The sequence below is a fragment of the Sprattus sprattus genome (assembly GCF_963457725.1).
Source record: "Sprattus sprattus genome assembly, chromosome: 15".
Lineage (NCBI taxonomy): Eukaryota > Metazoa > Chordata > Actinopteri > Clupeiformes > Clupeidae > Sprattus > Sprattus sprattus.
The window spans coordinates 6,881,434-6,904,995 of NC_137913.1; the positions used below are offsets into that span (position 1 = coordinate 6,881,434).

The following is a 23,562-nucleotide window of genomic DNA, read 5'->3' on the forward strand; positions in this document are numbered from 1 at the left end:
AACACCTATGAAAAGTAGGGGAGAGGGTGATGGTACCAGTAAAACACCCAAGAGCAGTACCCAAGTGGATATGGTTATTACGTTTATTTTTATAATAATTATATACTTCAGTGGATACAACATCAGTTAATCCAGCACCACTAGAAATAAAGAGAATGTAAAAGACAATAAAATAAAGCACTGGGTTTTTCCTGACTGTTAAGATGGAAATGCATGCATAGTCACAGCATCATGTTTATGTCAAGGGAATGGACCCTGTACATTTAGACAACAGAGCATAAGAACTGTGTACTTTACCATCAACTGCTGTCATGTGAATAACATATCCATCTCCAATATACAGTGCCCAGTGATTGAATGTTCCTCTCATTATCTCAATCATGTCACCCGGCTCCTGTGTATATGAAATATCCAGCTTTGAAATATCCAGCAATGCCAAAACATCTGAACAGGTTAAGGATATTGCTAAATTAAAGTTGCAGTAGGTAGATTGTATTGCTAAACACTAAAAATGGTTCTTGACCTGCAACAACTACATCATTCTGAAAGCATAGTAAAAAAAAGACCATGATTCCCTATACAATTATGTGTGTCTGTATCTGCTCCACTGCTTCAGCCAATTTCTTGCCTTTTTTAAACATTCTTTCTGACCCTATTATATATACAGAAATATACAAAATATGTGACTTTTCACATTTTGACTTGTCACTTTCGTTTTTTGAGATTTTAGGGTAAAGAGACACCTAGTTAGTATTGTAAGATTATATAAGCTGATGCAAGCGATTACATAGGTTAAAGATGTTCTTACCGCCATCTGCAAAGAAGGATATCAGGTGTCTAACAATAGAAAACAAAACACAAGGTAACTTTGTTATTTGTGCGTGTGAATGCATGTCTGAAGAAACTGCTGGTTCTTGATTTTATGCCTTACATAAAGTATTTAATCAAAGAAAAAGTAATTTAGCACCTGTTATGTAAACAGTCATGTATCTCTACATGGGAGAGCCATCTGAGGCAGAGACTATTTTACACCCTACGTTACAGTACCGCCATCTTGCCCGTGTCGTGGGGCGACCCACCCTGTACTCACACTCAGAGTTACATTTGATGATGTTAAAACTCCATTTACATGTGTGTGTTCTCTTGAGAGTGGGCGTACCTTCGTGAAGAAAATGCTGAATGTTGCTCTTCAATTGCTCTCTCCTCTTCAAGTCTTCTGTTAGTAGCAGTTTGGTATTTGGGTGGGGGATTCAGATCATATATATATACTGTACTTCTGGATGACGGTATATCATGGGCAGGGTTTAACTGGTGGACTTCTGCAAATTAGTCCCTTCTAGAATGCTTACAAGAAGAAAGTGTTTTTTACTGAGCTTGTCAAAGTTCTGTGAATAAAAATATGTTTTCATATTGGTCACGACACTATTACTCCAAACAAGTCTATTAAGTTGCGTTTCTACTGTAACTCTTAATTTAGATGTCAACAACAGTAAAGGCTGAAATAACACAGAAATGATATAATTTTAGATATAGTTCTATTTTTATAATCATATTCCCTCTTCATAGTGATGAGAAGTTATTGGGGTAACTGAGTCTGAAATACCGGTGCAACAGTGTTTCTGTTGGTTTATTTGATCCCTATAGTTGTGACATGAGAGAAGTAAGTTCTGTGTCTGTGGTCAGTCTGGGACTATGAATGTTCTGTATTCTTAGGGTCAGATGTGTTTACAGCGTTTCTGAATGTTTACAGCTCTATCTGTGTTTATGATTGACAGCTGTATCTGTGTTTATGATTTATGGAATTAATTGATTCAGCGTCTAGGGTGTTGTGTTTCAGTTCAAAGGGAATTTCAGTTGCTGTTGAAGCAGAGTTTGCCATTGTCTTTCAAAACTACAACCAATGAGGGAAAGGACGAACTGATCAACAGATGGAAAAGGAGTAAGCAGAGTTTAGTTGTGCAGATGGTACAGTGTAGAATCCCAGTAAAGTGGCACAGATAGCACTTCACTAACTGAACTCAGTCATGTAAATATCCCCCAGTACTTGATGGTTCATGTTGTAAACAGCGTGACATAACCTAATCAAGCTGTGTGTATTCCTGCCTAGGTCCGAGATGTTGTGATTCCTGTAGCGACTGGTGGGCAGTGCCACTCTGTCAAAGAGTGGCTCTAGACCAGGGGTCTTCAACAGGGGGTCCGCGACCCCCAGGGGGTCCGCGGAGGTACTGCAGGGGGGTCGCGAAATCTTTGGTTGATAGATAATTTTTTTTTAGTATTTCTAAAAAAAAAAAAAAATTTTAAAATCAACCAATTTTTTTTTCCACTAATTTAAATGTCTTCCAAATCAGAATTGTATTTATTCCCTTTAAATTTACATTAACATAAATCCAACATATTGTAGCGAACGTATAAATTGATCGAGAAGACGTTATCTTTCAGTCCAATGCACACATTCAGCTACCCACAGGAGCTCTCTCAAGCTGGGCACCGGTTCACTCACAGCACCTTTCATGCACAGGCACTAGCCAATCAAATCGCGTTTCTGCTCAAGTCTAAAGAGAGCGAAGATCAAAAATAAAAGATGGCGGACCAAACTCCATAGCTGGTCTTGTTTGTACCTATAAATTGTTAGTTTGACATTTTTTTGCTTAGATTTAAAAAAAATTAAATAAAGAGAAATAGACACTGTAAAAGGTCAAAAAACGTTAATTGTAACTGAAAAATAAGTGAGGATTTGCGAGGTGTGTGAGCCTCCTAGCTAATGTTAGCATGCTACTACCTACAATCTTAACAACTTGCTAGCGGTGTATTGGTTTGTTGACCTGTCAATCTCACTATAACATCTATGTTGTCAACACAACTCCATGCGCCAGACTCCTCCTCCGTCATCCGTTGGATCGTGTCAGTCAGGAGTAATTGAAAAGAAGATACATCTCACTAATGTGGGAGGATGTGTGCCATCGACACAATAACATTTATTTGGCACTAGGCCCAGTATAAACAAAATTTTATGCAATTTATATAGTAGGGGGTCCCTGCTCATCTCGCCATCAGTTTGGGGGTCCCTGGCCTAAAAAACGTTGAAGACCCCTGCTCTAGACAACGCGACAAATTACTTTGATGGTTAGCTACTCTCTGATGCACTTACTAAGAAAAATATGTTATTTACTAACTGAAAATGAATTTGTAGTAAATCTGAAAATGTATTGAACTCTAAATTTGAAAAATGTATATTATATCCATATGTCATATAAAGTCTCCTTCATTATATTTATACACTGCCTGTATGTCCTTCATTAGCCTACATAAGAAAAAAAAAATACAGAATAGAAAATCCAAACAATAATCTAGTTAGCAATTATTTTTGTGCTATTCAGTCAGTTTTAGCATTTTAGATAAAAACAAATTTAACCATATGAACGCTTGTAGATCGACATCAATTATTTACCAGAACGCTTATAGGTGTAAAAGAAAACGGTTATGACCAGCTATCCTACAGCACCCTCTAGGACAGAGGTGTGAAACTCACGGACATATTCAATATTTATTGGTGGAAAAGAAGTCCACCGTTTGTTTGGCCAGTTTCGGGGGGGAGAGAGATAGGCCGCAAGCTAAACTTTGACTTCAGGTGATGGAGGGCTCGCAGGTGATGAAGGCCACGCACTTGCGTGTCTAAATTGACTTAGGCTACCAACGCGGTGGCAGTTCATTGTGGGTCTTGCAGTATTTTGGTGCGTGTCACCTACCGGTGGCCGCGGCAGACCAGTTCTGATAGACATTACATATTATCTGGCGGGCCAAATAGACACGGTGGCTCATTCAAATCAATGGAACTTTGCAACAACAGGCCACCAATGGGCTCATTCACATGGTTTATTATCATTAGCTATTTTAAGTAGACCTATCCATTCCCCATGTAGGCTTAGTTGTTGCGAGGAGAACCTTTGGAGAACCTTATTTGGCCCTTTGAACCTTTTTACCACGGTCGACAGGTTCACGAATTAGATTAGATTAGATTGGATTCAACTTTATTGTCATTGTACTGAGACAAGTACTGAGACAACGAAATGCAGTTTAGCATCTAACCAGTAAGTGCAAAATAGCAATAAAAGTGCAGAGTATGTACAAATGTAGGGTGGACTAAGTGAATAAATATGATATGTACAGTAAGAGTTAAATATGACACAGAATTGTAATATAAACAGAATTGAATAGCAGCAATTGAGGTAAGAGTGAGGTAAGATAAGTATATAAAGTGCTTTTACGGTCGGCAACAGAGCAGCTGCTGTACCATGTTGAGATGCAGTTGAGGCAAGCTGATGCAAAGCAGAAATAAGAGAGAACACCAGGTCACTATGATTCGCATTCTTAGTTTCATCACTCGTCTCTAACTGAACTACAGCTACAAAAATGGAGAGCCTTTGGCCCTTTGAACCTTTTCTCCCCGGTCGACAGGTTCACAAATTAGGCAAGCTGATGCTAAGCAGAAAAATGACAGAGAACACCAGGTCACTATGATTTGCATTCTTTGTTTCACCACTCGTCTTTAACTGAACTTCAGCTCGACAGAAGTGTTGCAACACGATTATTGCGAAATAAAAAACATAGGTTTATGTTTTGCAAACTGTATAGACACGTAAGGGGCACCAATCGCAGAGTCTAAATAGGCAGCAACCCAGACTCTTGCCCGCCACTCAGTGGCGAGAAAAAATACTGGCCCGCGGCCCAAGTTACATGCCGACCCCTGCTCTAGGAGATGTTACAGATGTAACCGGGTCATATTTGGGGTTGTTTCATTTCTTTCTAAGTTTTAATGGGACCTGTCTCCTTTAAGTACCAGAATACTACAGTGACATCACGTTGTAGTTCCTTGTTGAGTTCGTAGTGATTTCTGGTTAATGAGACAGGATGAGAACGCTCAGCTTTAGACAAGGAGGCCAGCGTGAAGCAGACAGGGCAACACTGGTATCCTGTTGAGCACAAGTGTCGATGATAGAGACGTGTGCAACATTATCACCTCTATCGTTTTATACTGCTGAGATTTACTGTTGGGTTATTTTCATATACTTCTAGTTCTGGCCACAGTTTTGGGATAAGCTTTTGGGGGCATCTGTGCATGTGAGGTTCCCCTTGTATAGTAGCATAGAATTTCCAAATCCGTAGATGAGCTGTGGTAATAGTGTGTGTGTGTGTGTGTGTGTGTGTGTGTGTGTGTGTGTGTGTGTGTGTGTGTGTGTGTGTGTGTGCAGCTACTACATGTTTGCATCTATACGTACAAATATACATCTGGAAATATTTTGTGACTGTGACTGCATATCCAATTCTACTGCTGTGAAACAAACAATTTAAGCCTTTCTATAGTTTATTGTTTATACAATGCAGTTAGGTTACCGCCAAAAAGATATGCTGCATCTTGGCTAAATGACTCACACCACATATGACGTTATTTGTCAAACTATTTGTTTCTACAACTATATTTCTACAACTAAATATATTCATTATTCTTCATTCATAATATTACAATGAAAAAATGTTGTATCAGCAGCGACATCTCATATCTTAATTTGGAAGTGAATGGGTATTGTAGAAACTAATAAGATATTTAAATTAAGCTTTATTGTAGCATGACAATGTAATGATTTCGAGAGACTAAATCTTATCAAAACATGTTATTTTCAACTCTGTTACACTACTGTGTCATGACTTTTCTTAAGAGACAGACAAAATCTTGACACGGGTGTGTGCATATGACCACCATTTAGTTTGTTGGCAAGCTTCTATCAGTGTCAACTAGACGGTGGGGGGTGTTTTTTCATGGCTTTCAGATAGTTAGCGTGCTAGTTTTGGAACAGAACTCTTTACTGCTGCTTTAAGACACTCAGACTTGCTTTCTAGTTCAATGTCTAGTTGCCTAAAATGGTGTATTTATCTTGCCTGCAGACGTCTGTGCATTTTGAAAGGAATCTACCCTCATGAGCCCAAACACAAGAAGAAGGTCAACAAGGGTTCCACCGCCGGTAAGAGTGAGGTAAGAGTGAGGTAAGATAAGTATATAAAGTGCAGGTGAAAGTAAACTGGTGGTAACAAGTGAAATCAAGTAAATGAGGTAACAAAGTACAATCAATACAGGTAATGCAGTAAAGTGGATTCAGTATTAGAAAGGCATTATGGTGCAAATGTTCAGTGCCTGGAGGAGGGTGTGTGGTATAGTGCAAATGTTCAGTGGCTGGAGGAGGGTCTGTGGTATAGTGCAAATGTTCAGTGGCTGGAGGAGGGTGTGTGGTATAGTGCAAATGTTCAGTGGCTGGAGGAGGGTGTGTGGTATAGTGCAAATGTTCAGTGGCTGGAGGAGGGTGTGTGGTATAGCGCAAATGTTCAGTGGCTGGGGGAGGGTGTGTGGCAGTCAAGCCAGGGTGGGGGGGGGGGGGGGGTGGGGACGACTTTTACGGTCGGCAACAGAGCAGCTGCTGTACCATGTTGAGATGCAGTTGAGGCAAGCTGATGCTAAGCAGAAATAAGAGAGAACACCAGGTCACTATGATTCGCATTCTTAGTTTCATCACTCGTCTCTAACTGAACTACAGCTACAAAAATGGAGAGCCTTTGGCCCTTTGAACCTTTGAACCTTTTCTCCCCGGTCAACAGGTTCACGAATTGGGCAAGCTGATGCTAAGCAGAAAAATGACAGAGAACACCAGGTCACTATGATTTGCATTCTTTGTTTCACCACTCGTCTTTAACTGAACTTCAGCTCGACAGAAGTGTTGCAACACGATTATTGCGAAATAAAAAACATAGTTTTATGTTTTGCAAACTGTATAGACACGTAAGGGGCACCAATCGCAGAGTCTAAATAGGCAGCAACCCAGACTCTTGCCCGCCACTTAGTGGCGAGAAAAAATACTGGCCCGTGGCCCAAGTTACATGCCGACCCCTGCTCTAGGAGATGTTACAGATGTAACCGGGTCATATTTTGGGTTGTTTCATTTCTTTCTAAGTTTTAATGGGACCTGTCTCCTTTAAGTACCAGAAAACTACAGTGACATCACGTTGTAGTTCCTTGTTGGGTTCGTAGTGATTTCTGGTTAATGAGACAGGATGAGAACGCTCAGCTTTAGACAAGGAGGCCAGCGTGAAGCAGACAGGGCAACACTGGTATCCTGTTGAGCACAAGTGTCGATGATAGAGACGTGTGCAACATTATCACCTCTATCGTTTTATACTGCTGAGATTTACTGTTGGGTTATTTTCATATACTTCTAGTTCTGGCCACAGTTTTGGGATAAGCTTTTGGGGGCATCTGTGCATGTGAGGTTCCCCTTGTATAGTAGCATAGAATTTCCAAATCCGTAGATGAGCTGTGGTAATAGTGTGTGTGTGTGTGTGTGTGTGTGTGTGTGTGTGTGTGTGTGTGTGTGTGTGTGTGTGTGTGTGTGTGTGTGCAGCTACTACATGTTTGCATCTATACGTACAAATATACATCTGGAAATGTTTTGTGACTGTGACTGCACATCCAATTCTACTGCTGTGAAACAAACAATTTAAGCCTTTCTATAGTTTATTGTTTATACAATGCAGTTAGGTTACCGCCAAAAAGATATGCTGCATCTTGGCTAAATGACTCACACCACATATGACGTTATTTGTCAAACTATTTGTTTCTACAACTATATTTCTACAACTAAATATATTCATTATTCTTCATTCATAATATTACAATGAAAAAAATTAGTATCAGCAGCGACATCTCATATCTTAATTTGGAAGTGAATGGGTATTGTAGAAACTAATAAGATATTTAAATTAAGCTTTATTGTAGCATGACAATGTAATGATTTCGAGAGACTAAATCTTATCAAAACATGTTATTTTCAACTCTGTTACACTACTGTGTCATGACTTTTCTTAAGAGACAGACAAAATCTTGACACGGGTGTGCGCATAGGTGTCTCTAATACTATGGCATGCCTGCATGCTTGTTTGCACAAGCACAGCCACTCACAGACCGTTACATTCAGATTCGTGAGAACGTACATTTAACCGTAAATGCTTTACGCTATGCAAAGCAAGGGAAATTCGAATTAAATCAAAACAACTATTTACAATCGTTCAACAAAATATTCAGGCACATATGCGGCGACCTCGCTGAAAATTGAGGTCCTTACTACGCAACACAACACACACGTGTGCTGCTAACGCTTGCTGAGCACGCAGGTGGACGGCGACGTTAGCCTGTTAGTGGATTTTATACTTTTTCGGAATCCGCTTTTTTGATATTCGACAATGGGTGGGTTGCAAAAGAAAAAGGTAATGGAACATTCAATATAAAGTAATTATAAAAAAGCAATTTATAGGAAATTAGAATTAGGGAGCTATCGTGTACTAGATGACAAGCTAATGGAAGTAGTGTACAGGTATCATGCTAGCACAGTTAGATAAAAACATTCTTTTTACACACTGCCAGAAGAGCCTCAATATTATACACATTAAACGTTACGCTCCCCTTAAGTTGGACTTATTTCAGTGGTTGACAAGTCACATCAAGTCTAGTGTGCATTTTGCCTTTTTGCTGCTTAGTTTAGCTGGTTAGCTTTTCCTATCTTTTCCTAAGCTAGCTGTCGCTATTTCCCACCTTCGACAGCCATTATCCACTACTTACTCAATCATAACATGCTATACAGCGTTAACTTCGTTTAAATAACCCTTAAGTCACAATGTCCTCATGGCCACATACGTGTGTAACTTAAATACAGTTACTTACTTTGCAGGGGTAACAATTAATGCCCATGGTACGCTAAACGTTTATTAGCCACGTGCATATAGTGCTTGTTATTGGTCAAGCATGTTTCCATCTTAGACATTTAAACGTTTATATGCCTATGGTATCCACGTGAGCAGACTTGTGGAAGACCCTCGGCCACACGTCATTTGCCCCAGTGTCTAAGATGTCAGTTTAGATTACTTATTGCAATGAGTTTTCGCTATCATTTTATAGTTGGCTCAACATGTAGTGTGATTTATGTTAATTGGCCTATAAGGTTTATAAGGTAATTTCTTGATATTTGATTATGTATTTTTTTCTCTCCAGTTTGGTCTCTGATTTTGATTGTGATTATGTTGTCTTCTGCAGTACGAGAGTGGGTCGGCCACAAATTACATTACCAGAAACAAAGCCCGCAAGAAGTTACAGCTGCACCTGGCCGACTTCAGGTAGTGAAACCATTCATGTGAAAACTGTATTTTGCACAAATAGGACAACCTTTTGGTGACACATTTATGCATATAGGTGTCAATTATGTGCTTGATGCAGATAAGGGCACTGAAGACTACTTTAAGTAACACTATGCAACAATTTGACACTTTTTGAGGGATGGTTTTATAGGCGACCAGCTTTGGTATCATTCTCAAATTTATGTTGATGGCAAATTTATGTTGATAGCATATGGTCATGTGAAGGACAGTTAAACACCACCCTAGCCAACCAGGATATGCACTATGTAGTTCTGTGATTCCTGGCTGGAACACCTTGCGAAAATGGAAAAAAGCTTTCACAGCATGACATTGCCAGCTATACTGCCAAAAGACACCATTTAGTTTGTTGGCAAGCTTCTATCAGTGTCAACTAGACGGTCGGGGGTGTTTTTTCATGGCTTTCAGGTAGTTAGCATGCTAGTTTTGGAACAGAACTCTTTACTGCTGCTTTAAGACACTCAGACTTGCTTTCTAGTTCAATGTCTAGTTGCCTAAAATGGTGTATTTATCTTGCCTGCAGACGTCTGTGCATTTTGAAAGGAATCTACCCTCATGAGCCCAAACACAAGAAGAAGGTCAACAAGGGTTCCACCGCCCCTCGGACCTTCTACCTACTTAAAGACATCCGCTTCCTGTTGCATGAGCCCATCGTGGGGAAATTCCGAGAGTATAAGGTAGGGTCCTCATCCTTTCACTATGGAATGGAGTTTAAGGCTAGGTCCTCCTCCTTTCACTATGGAATGGAGTTTAAGGCTAGGTCCTCCTCCTTTCACTATGGAATAGTTCAGAGAGTATAAGGCTAGGTCCTCATCCTATCACTATGGAATGGAGTTTAAGGCTAGGTCCTCCTCCTTTCACTATGGAATAGTTCAGAGAGTATAAGGCTAGGTCCTCATCCTATCACTATGGAATAGTTCAGAGAGTATAAGGTTAGGTCCTCATCCTATCACTATGGAATAGTTCAGAGAGTATAAGGCTAGGTCCTCATCCTTTCACTATGGAATAGTTCAGAGAGTATAAGGCTAGGTCCTCATCCTATCACTATGGAATGGAGTTTAAGGCTAGGTCCTCCTCCTTTCACTATGGAATAGTTCAGAGAGTATAAGGTTAGGTCCTCATCCTATCACTATGGAATAGTTCAGAGAGTATAAGGCTAGGTCCTCATCCTTTCACTATGGAATAGTTCAGAGAGTGAGTATAAAGTAGGGTGCTCATCCCTTATCCTGTAATAGTGTATAAGGCTAGGTCTTCAGAGAGTATAAGGCTAGGTCCTCATCCTTTCACTATGGAATAGAGTATAAGGCTAGGTCCTCATCCTTTCACTATGGAATAGTTCAGAGAGTTTAAGGCTAGGTCCTCAGAGAGTATAAGGTTAGGACCTCATCCTTTCACTATGGAATAGTTCAGAGTGAGTATAAGGTAAGATCCTCATCCTTTCACTATGGAATAGAGTATAAGGTTAGGACCTTATCCTTTCACTATGGAATAGAGTATAAGGTTAGGACCTTATCCTTTCACTATGGAATAGAGTATAAGGATAGGACCTCATCCTTTTACTATGGAATAGTTCAGAGAGTGAGTATAAAGTAGGGTGCTCATCCCTTATCCTGTAATAGTGTATAAGGCTAGGTCTTCAGAGAGTATAAGGCTAGGTCCTCATCCTTTCACTATGGAATAGAGTATAAGGCTAGGTCCTCATCCTTTCACTATGGAATAGAGTATAAGGTAAGGTCCTCATCCTTTTACTATGTAATAGTTCAAAGAGTTTAAGGCTAGGTCCTCAGAGAGTATAAGGTTAGGACCTCATCCTTTCACTATGGAATAGTTCAGAGTGAGTATAAGGTAAGATCCTCATCCTTTCACTATGGAATAGAGTATAAGGTTAGGACCTTATCCTTTCACTATGGTATAGAGTATAAGGTTAGGACCTTATCCTTTCACTATGGAATAGAGTATAAGGATAGGACCTTATCCTTTCACTATGGAATAGAGTATAAGGTAAGGTCCTCATCCTTTTACTATGTAATAGTTCAAAGAGTTTAAGGCTAGGTCCTCAGAGAGTATAAGGTTAGGACCTCATCCTTTCCCAATGTAATAGAGTATAAGGATAGGACCTCATCCTTTCCCAATGTAATAGAGTATAAGGCTAGGTCCTCATCCTTTCACTATGGAATAGTTCAGAGAGTATAAGGCTAGGTCCTCATCCTTTCACTATGGAATAGTTCAGAGAGTATAAGGCTAGGTCCTCATCCTTTCACTATGGAATAGTTCAGAGAGTATAAGGCTAGGTCCTCATCCTTTCACTATGGAATAGTTCAGAGAGTATAAGGCTAGGTCCTTCTTCTTTCACTATGGAATAGTTCAGAGAGTATAAGGCTAGGTCCTCCTCCTTTCACTATGGAATAGTTCAGAGAGTGAGTATAAAGTAGGGTGCTCATCCCTTATCCTGTAATAGTGTATAAGGCTAGGTCTTCAGAGAGTATAAGGCTAGGTCCTCATCCTTTCACTATGGAATAGAGTATAAGGTAAGGTCCTCATCCTTTTACTATGTAATAGTTCAAAGAGTTTAAGGCTAGGTCCTCAGAGAGTATAAGGTTAGGACCTCATCCTTTCACTATGGAATAGTTCAGAGTGAGTATAAGGTAAGATCCTCATCCTTTCACTATGGAATAGAGTATAAGGTTAGGACCTTATCCTTTCACTATGGAATAGAGTATAAGGTTAGGACCTTATCCTTTCACTATGGAATAGAGTATAAGGATAGGACCTTATCCTTTCACTATGGAATAGAGTATAAGGATAGGACCTTATCCTTTCACTATGGAATAGAGTATAAGGATAGGACCTTATCCTTTCACTATGGAATAGAGTATAAGGATAGGACCTTATCCTTTCACTATGGAATAGAGTATAAGGTAAGGTCCTCATCCTTTTACTATGTAATAGTTCAAAGAGTTTAAGGCTAGGTCCTCAGAGAGTATAAGGTTAGGACCTCATCCTTTCCCAATGTAATAGAGTATAAGGATAGGACCTCATCCTTTCCCAATGTAATAGAGTATAAGGCTAGGTCCTCATCCTTTTACTATGGAATAGTTCAGAGAGTATAAGGCTAGGTCCTTCTTTCAATATGGAATAGTTCAGAGAGTATAAGGCTAGGTCCTCATCCTTTCACTATGGAATAGTTCAGAGAGTATAAGGCTAGGTCCTCATCCTATCACTATGGAATAGTTCAGAGAGTATAAGGCTAGGTCCTCATCCTATCACTATGGAATAGTTCAGAGAGTATAAGGCTAGGTCCTCATCCTATCACTATGGAATAGTTCACTGTATTTGTTACAATACTCTGTCAGCAAAGGGGCTGATGGGACTTGTATATAATAATGTTCATTAGAGCAGTATGAGTAATGTAATGAGCTCCCACGGTTGCTGGGCTGGGCCCAGCGCATTCGTTATTCATGTCAATGCCAGGAGAGTGGGAGAATGTTTTGTGGGGGATACTGTAGAATGACACAAGATGGTTTGTCTGTGTATCGTGCAGACGTTTGTACGGAAGCTCCGTAAAGCATACGGGAAAGCAGAATGGACCGGGGTTGCGAGATTGAGGGACAACAAGCCGAGCTACAAGTTGGACCACATCGTGAAGGAGAGGTGAGAACTGGGCGCACTGTCACTTTTCCTCCAGCAGAGGGAGACATTATAAATGGGTCATGAGATTTGATTCAGTGCAGCAAGATGGTGACGTGCTTTTTTTTTTGTGCGTCTTGTCCCAGGTATCCCACGTTTATCGATGCCGTGCGTGATGTAGACGATGCCCTCTCCATGTGTTTCCTCTTCTCCACCTTCGCACGTACGGGCAAATGCCACGTCCAGACCATTCAGCTGTGCCGGCGCCTCACGGTGGAGTGGATGAACTACGTCATTACTTCTCGCTCTCTGAGGAAGGTAGGACACCCCCACCCCCCACCCCCCACTCCCCCACGCCTATAGAGATGACTCGGCTTGTTTAAGGCTGCTAGGCTACAAAAGGCCAGGCTGTAATAAAAGAGCCCACCGCTAGGCCACTGCTCAGGACTCTAGTGTTTAATAACTTTTGCTTTATAATGTTTCCCATCAGGATTCTAGTGTTTAATAACTTTTTGCTTTATAATGTTTCCCCATCAGGATTCTAGCGTTTAATAACTTTTGCTTTATAATGTTTCCCATCAGGATTCTAGTGTTTAATAACTTTTTGCTTTATAATGTTTCCCCATCAGGATTCTAGCGTTTAATAACTTTTGCTTTATAATGTTTCCCCATCAGGATTCTAGTGTTTAATAACTTTTGCTTTATAATGTTTCCCCATCAGGATTCTAGTGTTAAATAACTTTTGCTTTATAATGTTTCCCCATCAGGATTCTAGTGTTTAATAACTTTTGCTTTATAATGTTTCCCCATCAGGATTCTAGTGTTTAATAACTTTTGCTTTATAATGTTTCCCATCAGGATTCTAGTGTTTAATAACTTTTTGCTTTATAATGTTTCCCATAAGGATTCTAGTGTTTAATAACTTTTGCTTTATAATGTTTCCCCATCAGGATTCTAGTGTTTAATAACTTTTGCTTTATAATGTTTCCCCATCAGGATTCTAGTGTTAAATAACTTTTGCTTTATAATGTTTCCCCATCAGGATTCTAGTGTTAAATAACTTTTGCTTTATAATGTTTCCCTGTCAGGTTTTCATCTCCATCAAGGGGATTTATTACCAGGCAGATGTTCTTGGACAGACGATCACCTGGCTGGTGCCCTATCAGTTTGCTCATGACGTAAGTGGGCTGACAATACCTCAGTCATGAATTTCAAGCAGTGCTGTTGCTACCATCAGCAGTGAGGGTCATGTTGGGCATCTAATGTGCCAACTCAGTGTGTCCACACCTATATTGATCGATCATAGTTGGCTGATTAACAAGTGCGGTTGCTAGTGATTTGAGGGATGATTGGATTTTAACCGTATAAAGGGTTGGTGTTCTGACTTATCAATTGAATGGAAATGGAAAGTCCTATTGTCCAGTGTGTCATTGCTCCTTTAGTGCGAGGAACTTAAAAGTGCATTAGCATATGCATAATGCATATTAGGAAGGATTGCTTTAACATTTGAGTCCTTGTTGCTATGATGTGGTAGGATGAGCATGCCTACTGGGAGCACAGTTAATTGATCGCATTGATTGATCAGGTAATCGATCGCATTGTGTGCAACTACACTGGGTCTGTGCACACAGAAAGATGTCCCGCTTGTTAATGTTTGAGTACTTCTGTGGTGGTAATAGATTAATGTGTCAGTGTGTGATCTTGACTTTTTGAGGAGAGTCAACAAAGCCTTCGCTGGTCCCACTGAAGGGGGCTTGGCTCTTTTGGAAAGGAAAGTAAGGTTTCTGACCCCGCGCTGGTAAATGGTTTAGAGAAGATAGTTTGAAGTGGTGGTTAGAAACAATTCAGCAGAGCCTGGTCCCCTGAGCTGGACCAGATAACAGGAGGCTCAGGGCCATGGGTCAGGGAAGCGCTAGGTCAACATCACTTTCACTGCCTGCTCTTTTCACATAGCTCTGTAGAAGGGAAGACAGTGGAGATGGAACTGTCACCTTGACAGACATATCAGAATCAGATGCGAAAACACACAGGGTTTTGCGTCTCGTCTCCCGTCCATGAGGTTCGATCACAGTGCGGGACTCTGTTCTTCGTAATGGAGGTTACACCTGCAGTAGTGCTTGAAGTAGAAGACATAGAAGCTGAAGTGCCCTCAGCATGTATCTCTTGTTCCAGATATGCTGTGTTTTTTGATATAGAAAACGGATATAACTAATAAGTGTGATAACGTATAACGTTAACTACTTCTATATGATCTAGCTATTGCTGGCCATTGATTTGTGTGCTCCTGTAACTTATCCCCTGACAGCATCCCACCGACGTAGACTACAGAGTAATGGCCACCTTCACAGAACTCTACACAACCCTTATGGGATTTGTCAACTTCCGTCTTTACCAGACTCTCAACATTACATACCCTCCCAAGGTACTTACCAACTTAAGATGTTTCTCTGTCTGGACATACTTTCTTCATAATTGTCATATCAAATCACTAGACGACTGGTATCGATTGAGTTGTTCTGCTTTTTTCACAGCTGGATAACCAATCTGAAGCGGGACTGAAAGCAGAATTTGAAGAAGACTATGCCATGGACTCCGAAAGCTATTTGGAGGTATGCATTAGTCTTTCTCTACTGTTGTTTATGTGTTGATGGAACTGGGTGGTGCTTGTTTTAACAGACGCTTATTAATGTGGTACATTTTCTATGATGTGAAGGGCATCTTGATTGGACATAAAGATAACTTATTTATTGTGAAAGATGTGTTGCGAGTCATAGTTCAATTCATAGTTCAAGGTGTATTCAGACTGCTCCCGTTATAAGCTGTCTCATTCAAATGCGCCATTGCTACAATATCTTTGGAGCCTCCACACATACACGCCCTTGTAACATTTTAACTTTTCAATGCAATTGATTTATGGGTGAGCGAGGACGAAGATGAATCAAAGATAACCTGTCTAGTAGGAGTGTAATGATTCACAGATACGAATCGAAGCGTGTTTAACATTAAAGATGTGACTACATCGGTTTGCAGACCCTGGATCGAACTTAATGTACTATGAGCCGGTCGATGGCCTGCTTCGAAAGTTACAAATCCATTGACTGGGGCTTTGCTGCTAATTCTACTTTTGTCGCCATTATACTAAGCTGTTGTGAAAGACCTGACCTTAAGTCATGTAGCATTATGTCACTGATGTATACTACAAATTGTCAAATTACACCCATCCACAAGTACCTAATACAAATTTGAGCGGAACAGACACTATGCTGTCTTCAGGCAAAGAGAGAAAACATTTTGTTATATTAGTGGATAGCAATGTTTGATTTGTACCTGCTTAGACTTGTATAACTCTCATTGTTGATTTAGCAGAAACTCGTTAGCCGGATAGAGTTCTTATGTTGTGTGTTAGTAGTTAGTGGGCCATGACGCACACCCCTTCAGACCATCCCCCGCACAGCAGATTATAGATTCCTCTGATTCCTCTGTCACTCGAACACTTACAAATTTCTTCAAGGGAAGGGCGGTATAAGGTTATAGTTTATGGTGCTTGTCACCAGGGGATCACAATAACACTTAATAAATGCTCAATAAAGGGTTTTCACTCTGAGTGGGAATTAGTACTTATTTGTGTGTGTGGTTGGTGGGAGGGGGTGTAGTATTTTTGCTTGAAATGCCCAACTTTCATACAACTTTTAAATGGATAGTAGCAATCTTTCCATCTTTAAATGCACCGTCCTTGGATTGTATGTGTCTAGATACGTACCAGATCATCTCATAAGGGGGAGGTGCACACCACTACTGTCTAAACATGAATGGGCGACAGTGGTACAGGAGATAGAGAAGTCGTTTAGTAATCAAAAGGTGGCTAGTTCGATTCCCTGTCAGGCGTCCTTGAGCAAGACACTGAACCCCTAATTGCTCCTGACGTGCAGTGTGCCATCAGTGTAAATGTAAAATGTGTATGCATCCTTGTAAGTCGCTTTGGATAAAAGCGTCTGCTAAATGACTTAATGTAATGTAATGAATGTAAACATTTGCCTTGTTTGATTTTCTTCAGAAACTCTCAGCCTTGAGTGCCAGCTTGGCCCGAGTGGTCAACACAGCAGAGGAGGAAGAGACCCAGCTTGACCACTTCCCTACTGAAGGGGTAAAAAAGAATTCCCATATGATAAGCTTCCGGGTTGGACCGCGTGTACACAGGATTATAGCACCATTGAAAGAAATGATTAATGATCAATAAATCAAATCAATTATGATTAATACAACTCATATTCTCATATATTCATATTGAGTTGACGGTATTTGTTTCATATAAAAACAAGACTGGCAAAGACTAAAATGGACTTTCATCCCCTGTCCAGCTAAATGAATCCTGGTGTCACGCTTTCCCATGACGTCACACACATCGAAGCCAAGCTATGTGTTTTAGAGAAGCTTGGGAGATGTTGTTTGTGTTTGGCTTTGTTAACTTATATATAATAATAATTTTGTTAGGAAATATATTCATTCTGGAATTCAGGGTGGTATGACTATGACAATAACAGTTTTAGAATTTGATGAATTTGTGTCCCAGGTTGCATTTCAGTGAGATAACTGGCAGCCTCTGTGTAATGTTAGTCATCAGTTGGCAGCAGTAAACATAAGCCTGCGTTATTGGTCATGCGTTATTGGTCATGCATTATTGGTCGTATTGCGTGAAACCTTAACTTCACTTTCCCTCTTACTGCTTTTGGTTGTGGTCCTGATGTGACCTAATGCAGGGGTGCAAGTGCTGGGGCTTAAACCATAACGCAGGGGTGCTAGTGCTGAGGCTTGAGCCATAACGCAGCAGTACTAGTGTTGAGGCTTGAGCAATAACACAGCGGTACTAGTGTTGAGGCTTGAACCATAACGCAGGGGTGCAAGTGCTGGGGCTTAAACCATAACGCAGGGGTGCTAGTGCTGAGGCTTGAGCCATACCACAGCGGTGCTAGTATTGAGGCTTGAGCCATAACGCAGGGGTGCTAGTGTTGAGGCTTGAGCCATAACGCAGGGGTGCTAGTGTTGAGGCTTGAGCCGTTCTCAGCAGGGTCCACAGGGTGGCGCTCTATCTAAGATTAGATAAAGTAGGAGAGTTCGTCTGAAGGTGAAGGACTAGCCACCCATACTGTGTGGTTAATTGAGTGGGGCGTTGGTAGGTGCGTCGTTATTAACATGCAGGTGCATGTGTTGGAGAGCAAGTATTTATCAAGCTATGTTATTTAGTGATCTCTATAATCTGTTTTAATCAAGCTTTGTTTATTTAGTAAACTCTATAACCTGTTTGCATTGTGCATAGAATATTTTGAATATTTAACTGGTCACATAATTTATACCAGGCACTTACTTGATTACAGACTTGAAGTTCTGTTAAGTATAGACCTAGTTTAATGTGTGATAGAAAGGTGATCGTACTACCTTCTCAACTATATAAGGAGGCAAAAAAACAAGCTTGGTGCCAACAGTTTGACACCTTGCGAGAGATGTGTCGGACAAGGGGGCAAGTTGTCATGGTGTCGAGCCAAAGGTGTGAAATAAACAGTGATGAAACAAGGTGGCGAGACGTACCATCATCTCTATGGCTCCGCTCTCTCTCTTGCTTTCTGTTCATGTCATCCTGTTTCTCAACCTTATTTGATGGTTTAGATGAGCTTCATCCTTATTGGATGGTTTAGATGAGTTTCATCCTGATTGGATGGTTAAGATGAGCTTCATCCTTATTGGATGGTTAAGACGAGCTTCATCCTTATTGGATGGTTAAGATGACCTCTGACCCCCCGCTGCTCCTCTCTCAGGAGGACGTGGCTGATGTGGAGGCGCGGGAGAAGGAGCAGAGGGAACAGGACGCCCAGAGGAATCTCTTTGAGGGGCTAAAGTTCTACCTCAACAGGGAAGTCCCCCGGGAGTCCTTGGCGTTCGTCATCAGGTGAGTGGGGTATCTATGGGGTAACTAGGAACTGGGGGGGTGTTCCAGGGTCAGAGAGCCCCCTTCCTCCCTCAGATCATAAAAAAACTGTACATCCCCCTCACACAGTCTGAAACCCAATACTACTGTGAAGATCACCCCCTGAAGATAAAATATGGTGTTCTGAATCATTTGCGTTTCATTAGTTTAAGGATGGTGAGCGTCAGATTGCATATATTAGTTTGGCTTAAGAGACTCACCTCCATGTGTTTTAATGTCCTAGCTCTTATCCTTGTTAGATGCTTTGTAGAAGTGCTCCTCCCAGCCGGCTCCTCTGTGTCGCTTGCATCAGGAGCTATTATTGGCTCAGAACAAATATAGTAAAGTGCTTTCTTATCTTTTTTTTCCCTTTTTTTTTTAACTAAGGAACTTTGCTCCTCTCTCTCACCTCATAATGTTCATTCATAATATTAGTTGTATTGACCATCGTGAGTTTTTTTTCCCAGTGAGATGATTCGGATTGCACATATTATTGCTTAATCTGTTAAAGTAGTTCCTAATGCCTCTCTCTCTCTCTCTCGCTCTCTCGCTCTCTCTCTCTCTCTCTCTCTCTCTCTCTCTCTCTCTTTCCCAGGTGTTTTGGTGGCCAGGTGTCATGGGACAAGTCCCTCTGTATCGGCAACACGTATGACGTCACAGACGAGACCATAACCCACCACATTGTGGACAGACCTAACATAGATAAGCAGTACATCAACAGGTGAGCGATGGGTTCATCTCGTGCCCCTCTAGAGCTACTCTGTATGTGGAGGAAGTCTAGTGTTCTAGTGCTACTCTGTATGTGGAGGAAGTCTAGTGTTCTAGTGCTACTCTGTATGTGGAGGAAGTCTAGTGTTCTAGTGCTACTCTGTATGTGGAGGAAGTCTAGTGTTCTAGGGCTACTCTGTATTTGGAGGAAGTCTAGTGTTCTAGGGCTACTCTGTATGTGGAGGAAGTCTAGTGTTCTAGGGCTACTCTGTATGTGGAGGAAGTCTAGTGTCTTGCAGTGATGGTTGCGTGATGTCTCAAATCATAAGCCCTTCCCTCAACAACAAAAAAAAACACTTGCCTTCAGGCTTTCAATGCTTTCAGAGAAGTCATGTTAGAATGTCTCTGTTCAGTGAGACGTTTTCCACTGCTTGTGTGTGCGGATGTTCCAATAGTTGTCTAGTTCTTGGGTGGGGTGGGGTTGGGGGGGTGGGGGGTCTTGCTTTCTCCCCCGCTCCGCTCTGAGGGACGATCAGGCCAACAGAAGCCTTCTGTGAGACCCCCAGGTCTCAATGGCACTCTATTATGGTGGACTTCCTGTGGGGGGTGGTGCGTAGGGGGAGGTGGGGGCGGGATGCTCCGCCAGTCACAGATGATGGATCCTCCCTCAGCCCCCCCCCCCCCCTAACCCCTCTCTACATGTCAGTGGGACAGAACAGCCTTTATTCCTGTAGAATCCACCCCCACACAAACATGCATGTTTTAGTACATGGCGTATTCACTAGTACATGCTGTCATAAAGGAGACCTAGTGTGCATGTTTTTTTCAGGGTGTCGAACAAATGCACTGATGTGTTGTCGTTTTTTTTTATATAACACAAGTGTGACTTCTTGTAAAGGAGTTCTGTGAGTTCTTTTAGTATTCTTAGTGACACTTGGCTGTGTTCCGTTGGCAGGTACTACATCCAGCCCCAGTGGGTGTACGACTCCATCAACGGCAAGATCAAACTCCCCGTGGAGGACTACTTCCTGGGGGTCAGCTTGCCCCCTCACCTCTCCCCCTTCGTGGAGGAGAAGGACGGCGACTACGTCCCGCCAGAGAAGCTGAAGCTCATGGCTCTCCAGCGTGGGGAGAAGCCAGGTAACCTATACCCAATCCATAGATCTGTGATTATTAGTCTAAGAGTGTTGTTGACCACTGAATGCATAGACTGACTCCGTTAGTATTTCACAGAGTCCACAGAACTGAGAAATATCTTCACATTAAAACTTTAATTCATTGCACCATTCAGAAGCAGACGAAGAGGATGATGATGAGGACGATGACGAAGATGATGAGGATGAAGAAGAGGAGGAGGAGGAGATGGACGAGGAAGAGGCCGAAGAGGAGAGCAGCCTGAAGAAGATTGAACAGCAGAGAGGCCAGGGCAAGGTAAGATAACCTTCCTGCAGTTTCTTGGTGTCTGGCCACCCATTCATGTTTAGACTGCTTGCAAGCGAGCTGATCTGCGCCCCCTAATGGAGTGGAGGTGTTAATGCGTGCCTGTTCTCACCAGATGCCCTCAGTGAAGGTGACCCCAGGGGCGTTGAACAAGTATGAGGACAAGAAGCGCACGGACCTGGAGGAGAAGGCCGAGGAGAAGAGACTGGCCATCATGATGATGAAGAAGAAGGAGAAGTACCTCTACGACAAGATCATGTTCGGAAAGAAGAGGAAAGTCAGAGAGGTGAGTGCTGCAGCACACTGCAAAAATGCTTTTCTAACTTAGTGTTATTGTTAAATCTTAACAAGCCAAATTTGCTTAACGCACTGGCAGCCAAATTTGCTTGTTTTAAGCAAAATCTGCTTAAAACAAGCAAATTTGGCTGCCAGTGCGTTAAGCAAATTTGGCTTGTTAAGATTTCTTAAAATAAGTAATATTTGCTTGAAATAGGCAAAAATAACCGTACCAAGAAAGCACTAGGTAAGTACAATTTAGCTAGAAACAAGACCAACTAGATTTTTTCATCTCAATATAAGAGTAATAACACTAGGTTAGAAAAGCATTTTTGCAGTGCAGCTAGAGATCACCGACTGATAGGATGCCACCTTTTCAAATACCCAGAAGGCACCTGATGTACCGTGTGTAATATGGGTGTCTTCCACTTTAAAAAATGTTAGGAAAATATATTTTATATTTAGAAATCTACCATGTTTTGAATGGGCTAACATTATATAGGGCGGGTTTTTTTTTCCACTCGTATTTGACATCTTGAAAATGTGCAGATTTGTAAAAAAATATATATATAAATGCGTTGCCTGAGCATACATAAACAAATTTCCCACTTTGAGCGGTTTGTCCGTATGCTACCTCGGTGGCGGCACTGCTTTGCACTTTGTATATATTCCTTCTTTTTTGTCCTTTGCCAATCACATCCCTGATTTATCATTGCTTCCCTCTAGGCAAACAAACTGACTGCTAAGAGGAAGTCTCACGATGACGCTTCCAAATCAGAGAAGAAGAAAAAGGCAAAGAAGCAGTGAGAACACTCTGACGCCATCACCAAGGACTGGTTTTAACTTGTATTTAAAACAGGATTCTTTCCATTTTTTGGAAGTAACGTTACAATGGTTTAATCTGTCATTGTGTGACTGATTGATTGGAAGAATCAATATATGATATCAAATCATTGTCATCATGTCATTCTGACTGGATATCGACCAGAAGTTAATAAATACCTTTGGCCTTCGATATATATTATGACCTTTATTCTGATGTTGAAGATTGTGATCTGCATACAAAGTAAAGTTTCTATTATATTACGACCTTTATTCCGATGTTGAAGATTGTGATCTGTAAAAGTAGTAAAGTTTCTTTGTTTTTGGCAACGTTTGGTTTGTGCACCATTATTTCAACCTTGAGCTCATCCCAAAATGAGGGTTTTGTACAATAAAATACAATAAAGATAAATGTTGTCTTTAATCAATTTGATTATGAGCTTTTGTAGTAAAATAATTTACCAACTTTGGAGCGGAACCAAGCATCTTTTCCCATACAACAGGACTGGCTCTAGCCATACGAGTAGCACCCTCTGGTGCTGTAGTCCCTAGCCCAGGGAATGGCAAACTTTTTGACTCGCGGGCCACAATGGGTTCTAAAATTTGAGAGGGGCCAGGCCAGGAACAGATGGGTTGAGTGTTTGTGTGAACTAATATAACTGACATGTAAAAATCATCACATGAAAGGATTTGGCCTTTAACAGGTAGCAAAGCATTTATTTGCAGGGCAATTTAACAAATTGCACGAACATGAACAATACAAAAAGATGTCGTAACGTGACTGATCAAACATCATGAAAACATCTGAGGCCTGCGCCCGAACCAAGTACCTCACTTGAATTTCTTTATTGTTTAAATTAACAGGTTAGAGCAGCCACGCAGGCTCTGTGTGGCATAGAGCTGCAACGATAAGTCAACAAAATTGACGATGTTGATTGTGAAAAATAGTCGACGCGTCATTTCATTTTATTTTTGGGCCATACGCTAGGGCCAGATTAAAAAGTCCAACCGCGGGCCGTACTTTGCCCATGTCTGCCCTAGCCATACGAGTAGCAGTAGCACACACACTGGTGTGACCCTTGCCATACGAGTAGCAGTAGCACACACACTGGTGTGACCCTTGCCATACGAGTAGCAGTAGCACACACACTGGTGTGACCCTTGCCATACGAGTAGCAGTAGCACACACACTGGTGTGACCCTAGCCAAGTAACACACACTGTAGACCGTAAGTGGATGAACACTCTGGTGCTGTAGACCGTAAGTGGATGAACACACGGCCACTAAGGTTTAATTTCCCTCCCCTCAGCCAGCTGACAGTTCTCCACCTCGCAGCGGTGTCCAACCCCCCCCCCCCCCCCCCCCCTTGGGCCCCCCAGCAGTGAGTGAGATAACAGGGCCACACCACCCACCTGTCACCTGCTTTGCATCTTTAATGCATTCTTCTGCGTTGCCGCCCTGGAAGCTCCTCTCACAGCCGC

General features: G+C 41.5%; 1 protein-coding gene across 2 annotated transcripts; it reads left to right on the top strand.

Annotated features, from left to right (window-relative positions):
* The first annotated feature begins 8,187 nt into the window (after positions 1-8,187).
* On the top strand, positions 8,188-22,411 carry pes (pescadillo). Of its 2 annotated transcripts, none has more exons than XM_080852029.1 (15): positions 8,188-8,307; positions 9,131-9,210; positions 9,773-9,926; positions 12,791-12,900; positions 13,023-13,194; positions 13,965-14,054; positions 15,182-15,298; positions 15,408-15,485; positions 16,931-17,020; positions 18,687-18,817; positions 19,431-19,556; positions 20,499-20,683; positions 20,835-20,974; positions 21,099-21,269; positions 21,986-22,411. In XM_080852029.1, the coding sequence occupies exons 1-15, from the start codon at positions 8,284-8,286 to the stop codon at positions 22,064-22,066; spliced, it is 1,749 nt and encodes a 582-aa protein (XP_080708155.1). In that variant the 5' UTR covers positions 8,188-8,283; the 3' UTR covers positions 22,067-22,411. The 2 variants fall into 2 exon arrangements, with proteins under 2 accessions (XP_080708155.1, XP_080708156.1); XM_080852030.1 differs by having other exon boundaries at positions 20,838-20,974.
* The last annotated feature ends 1,151 nt before the right edge of the window (positions 22,412-23,562 follow it).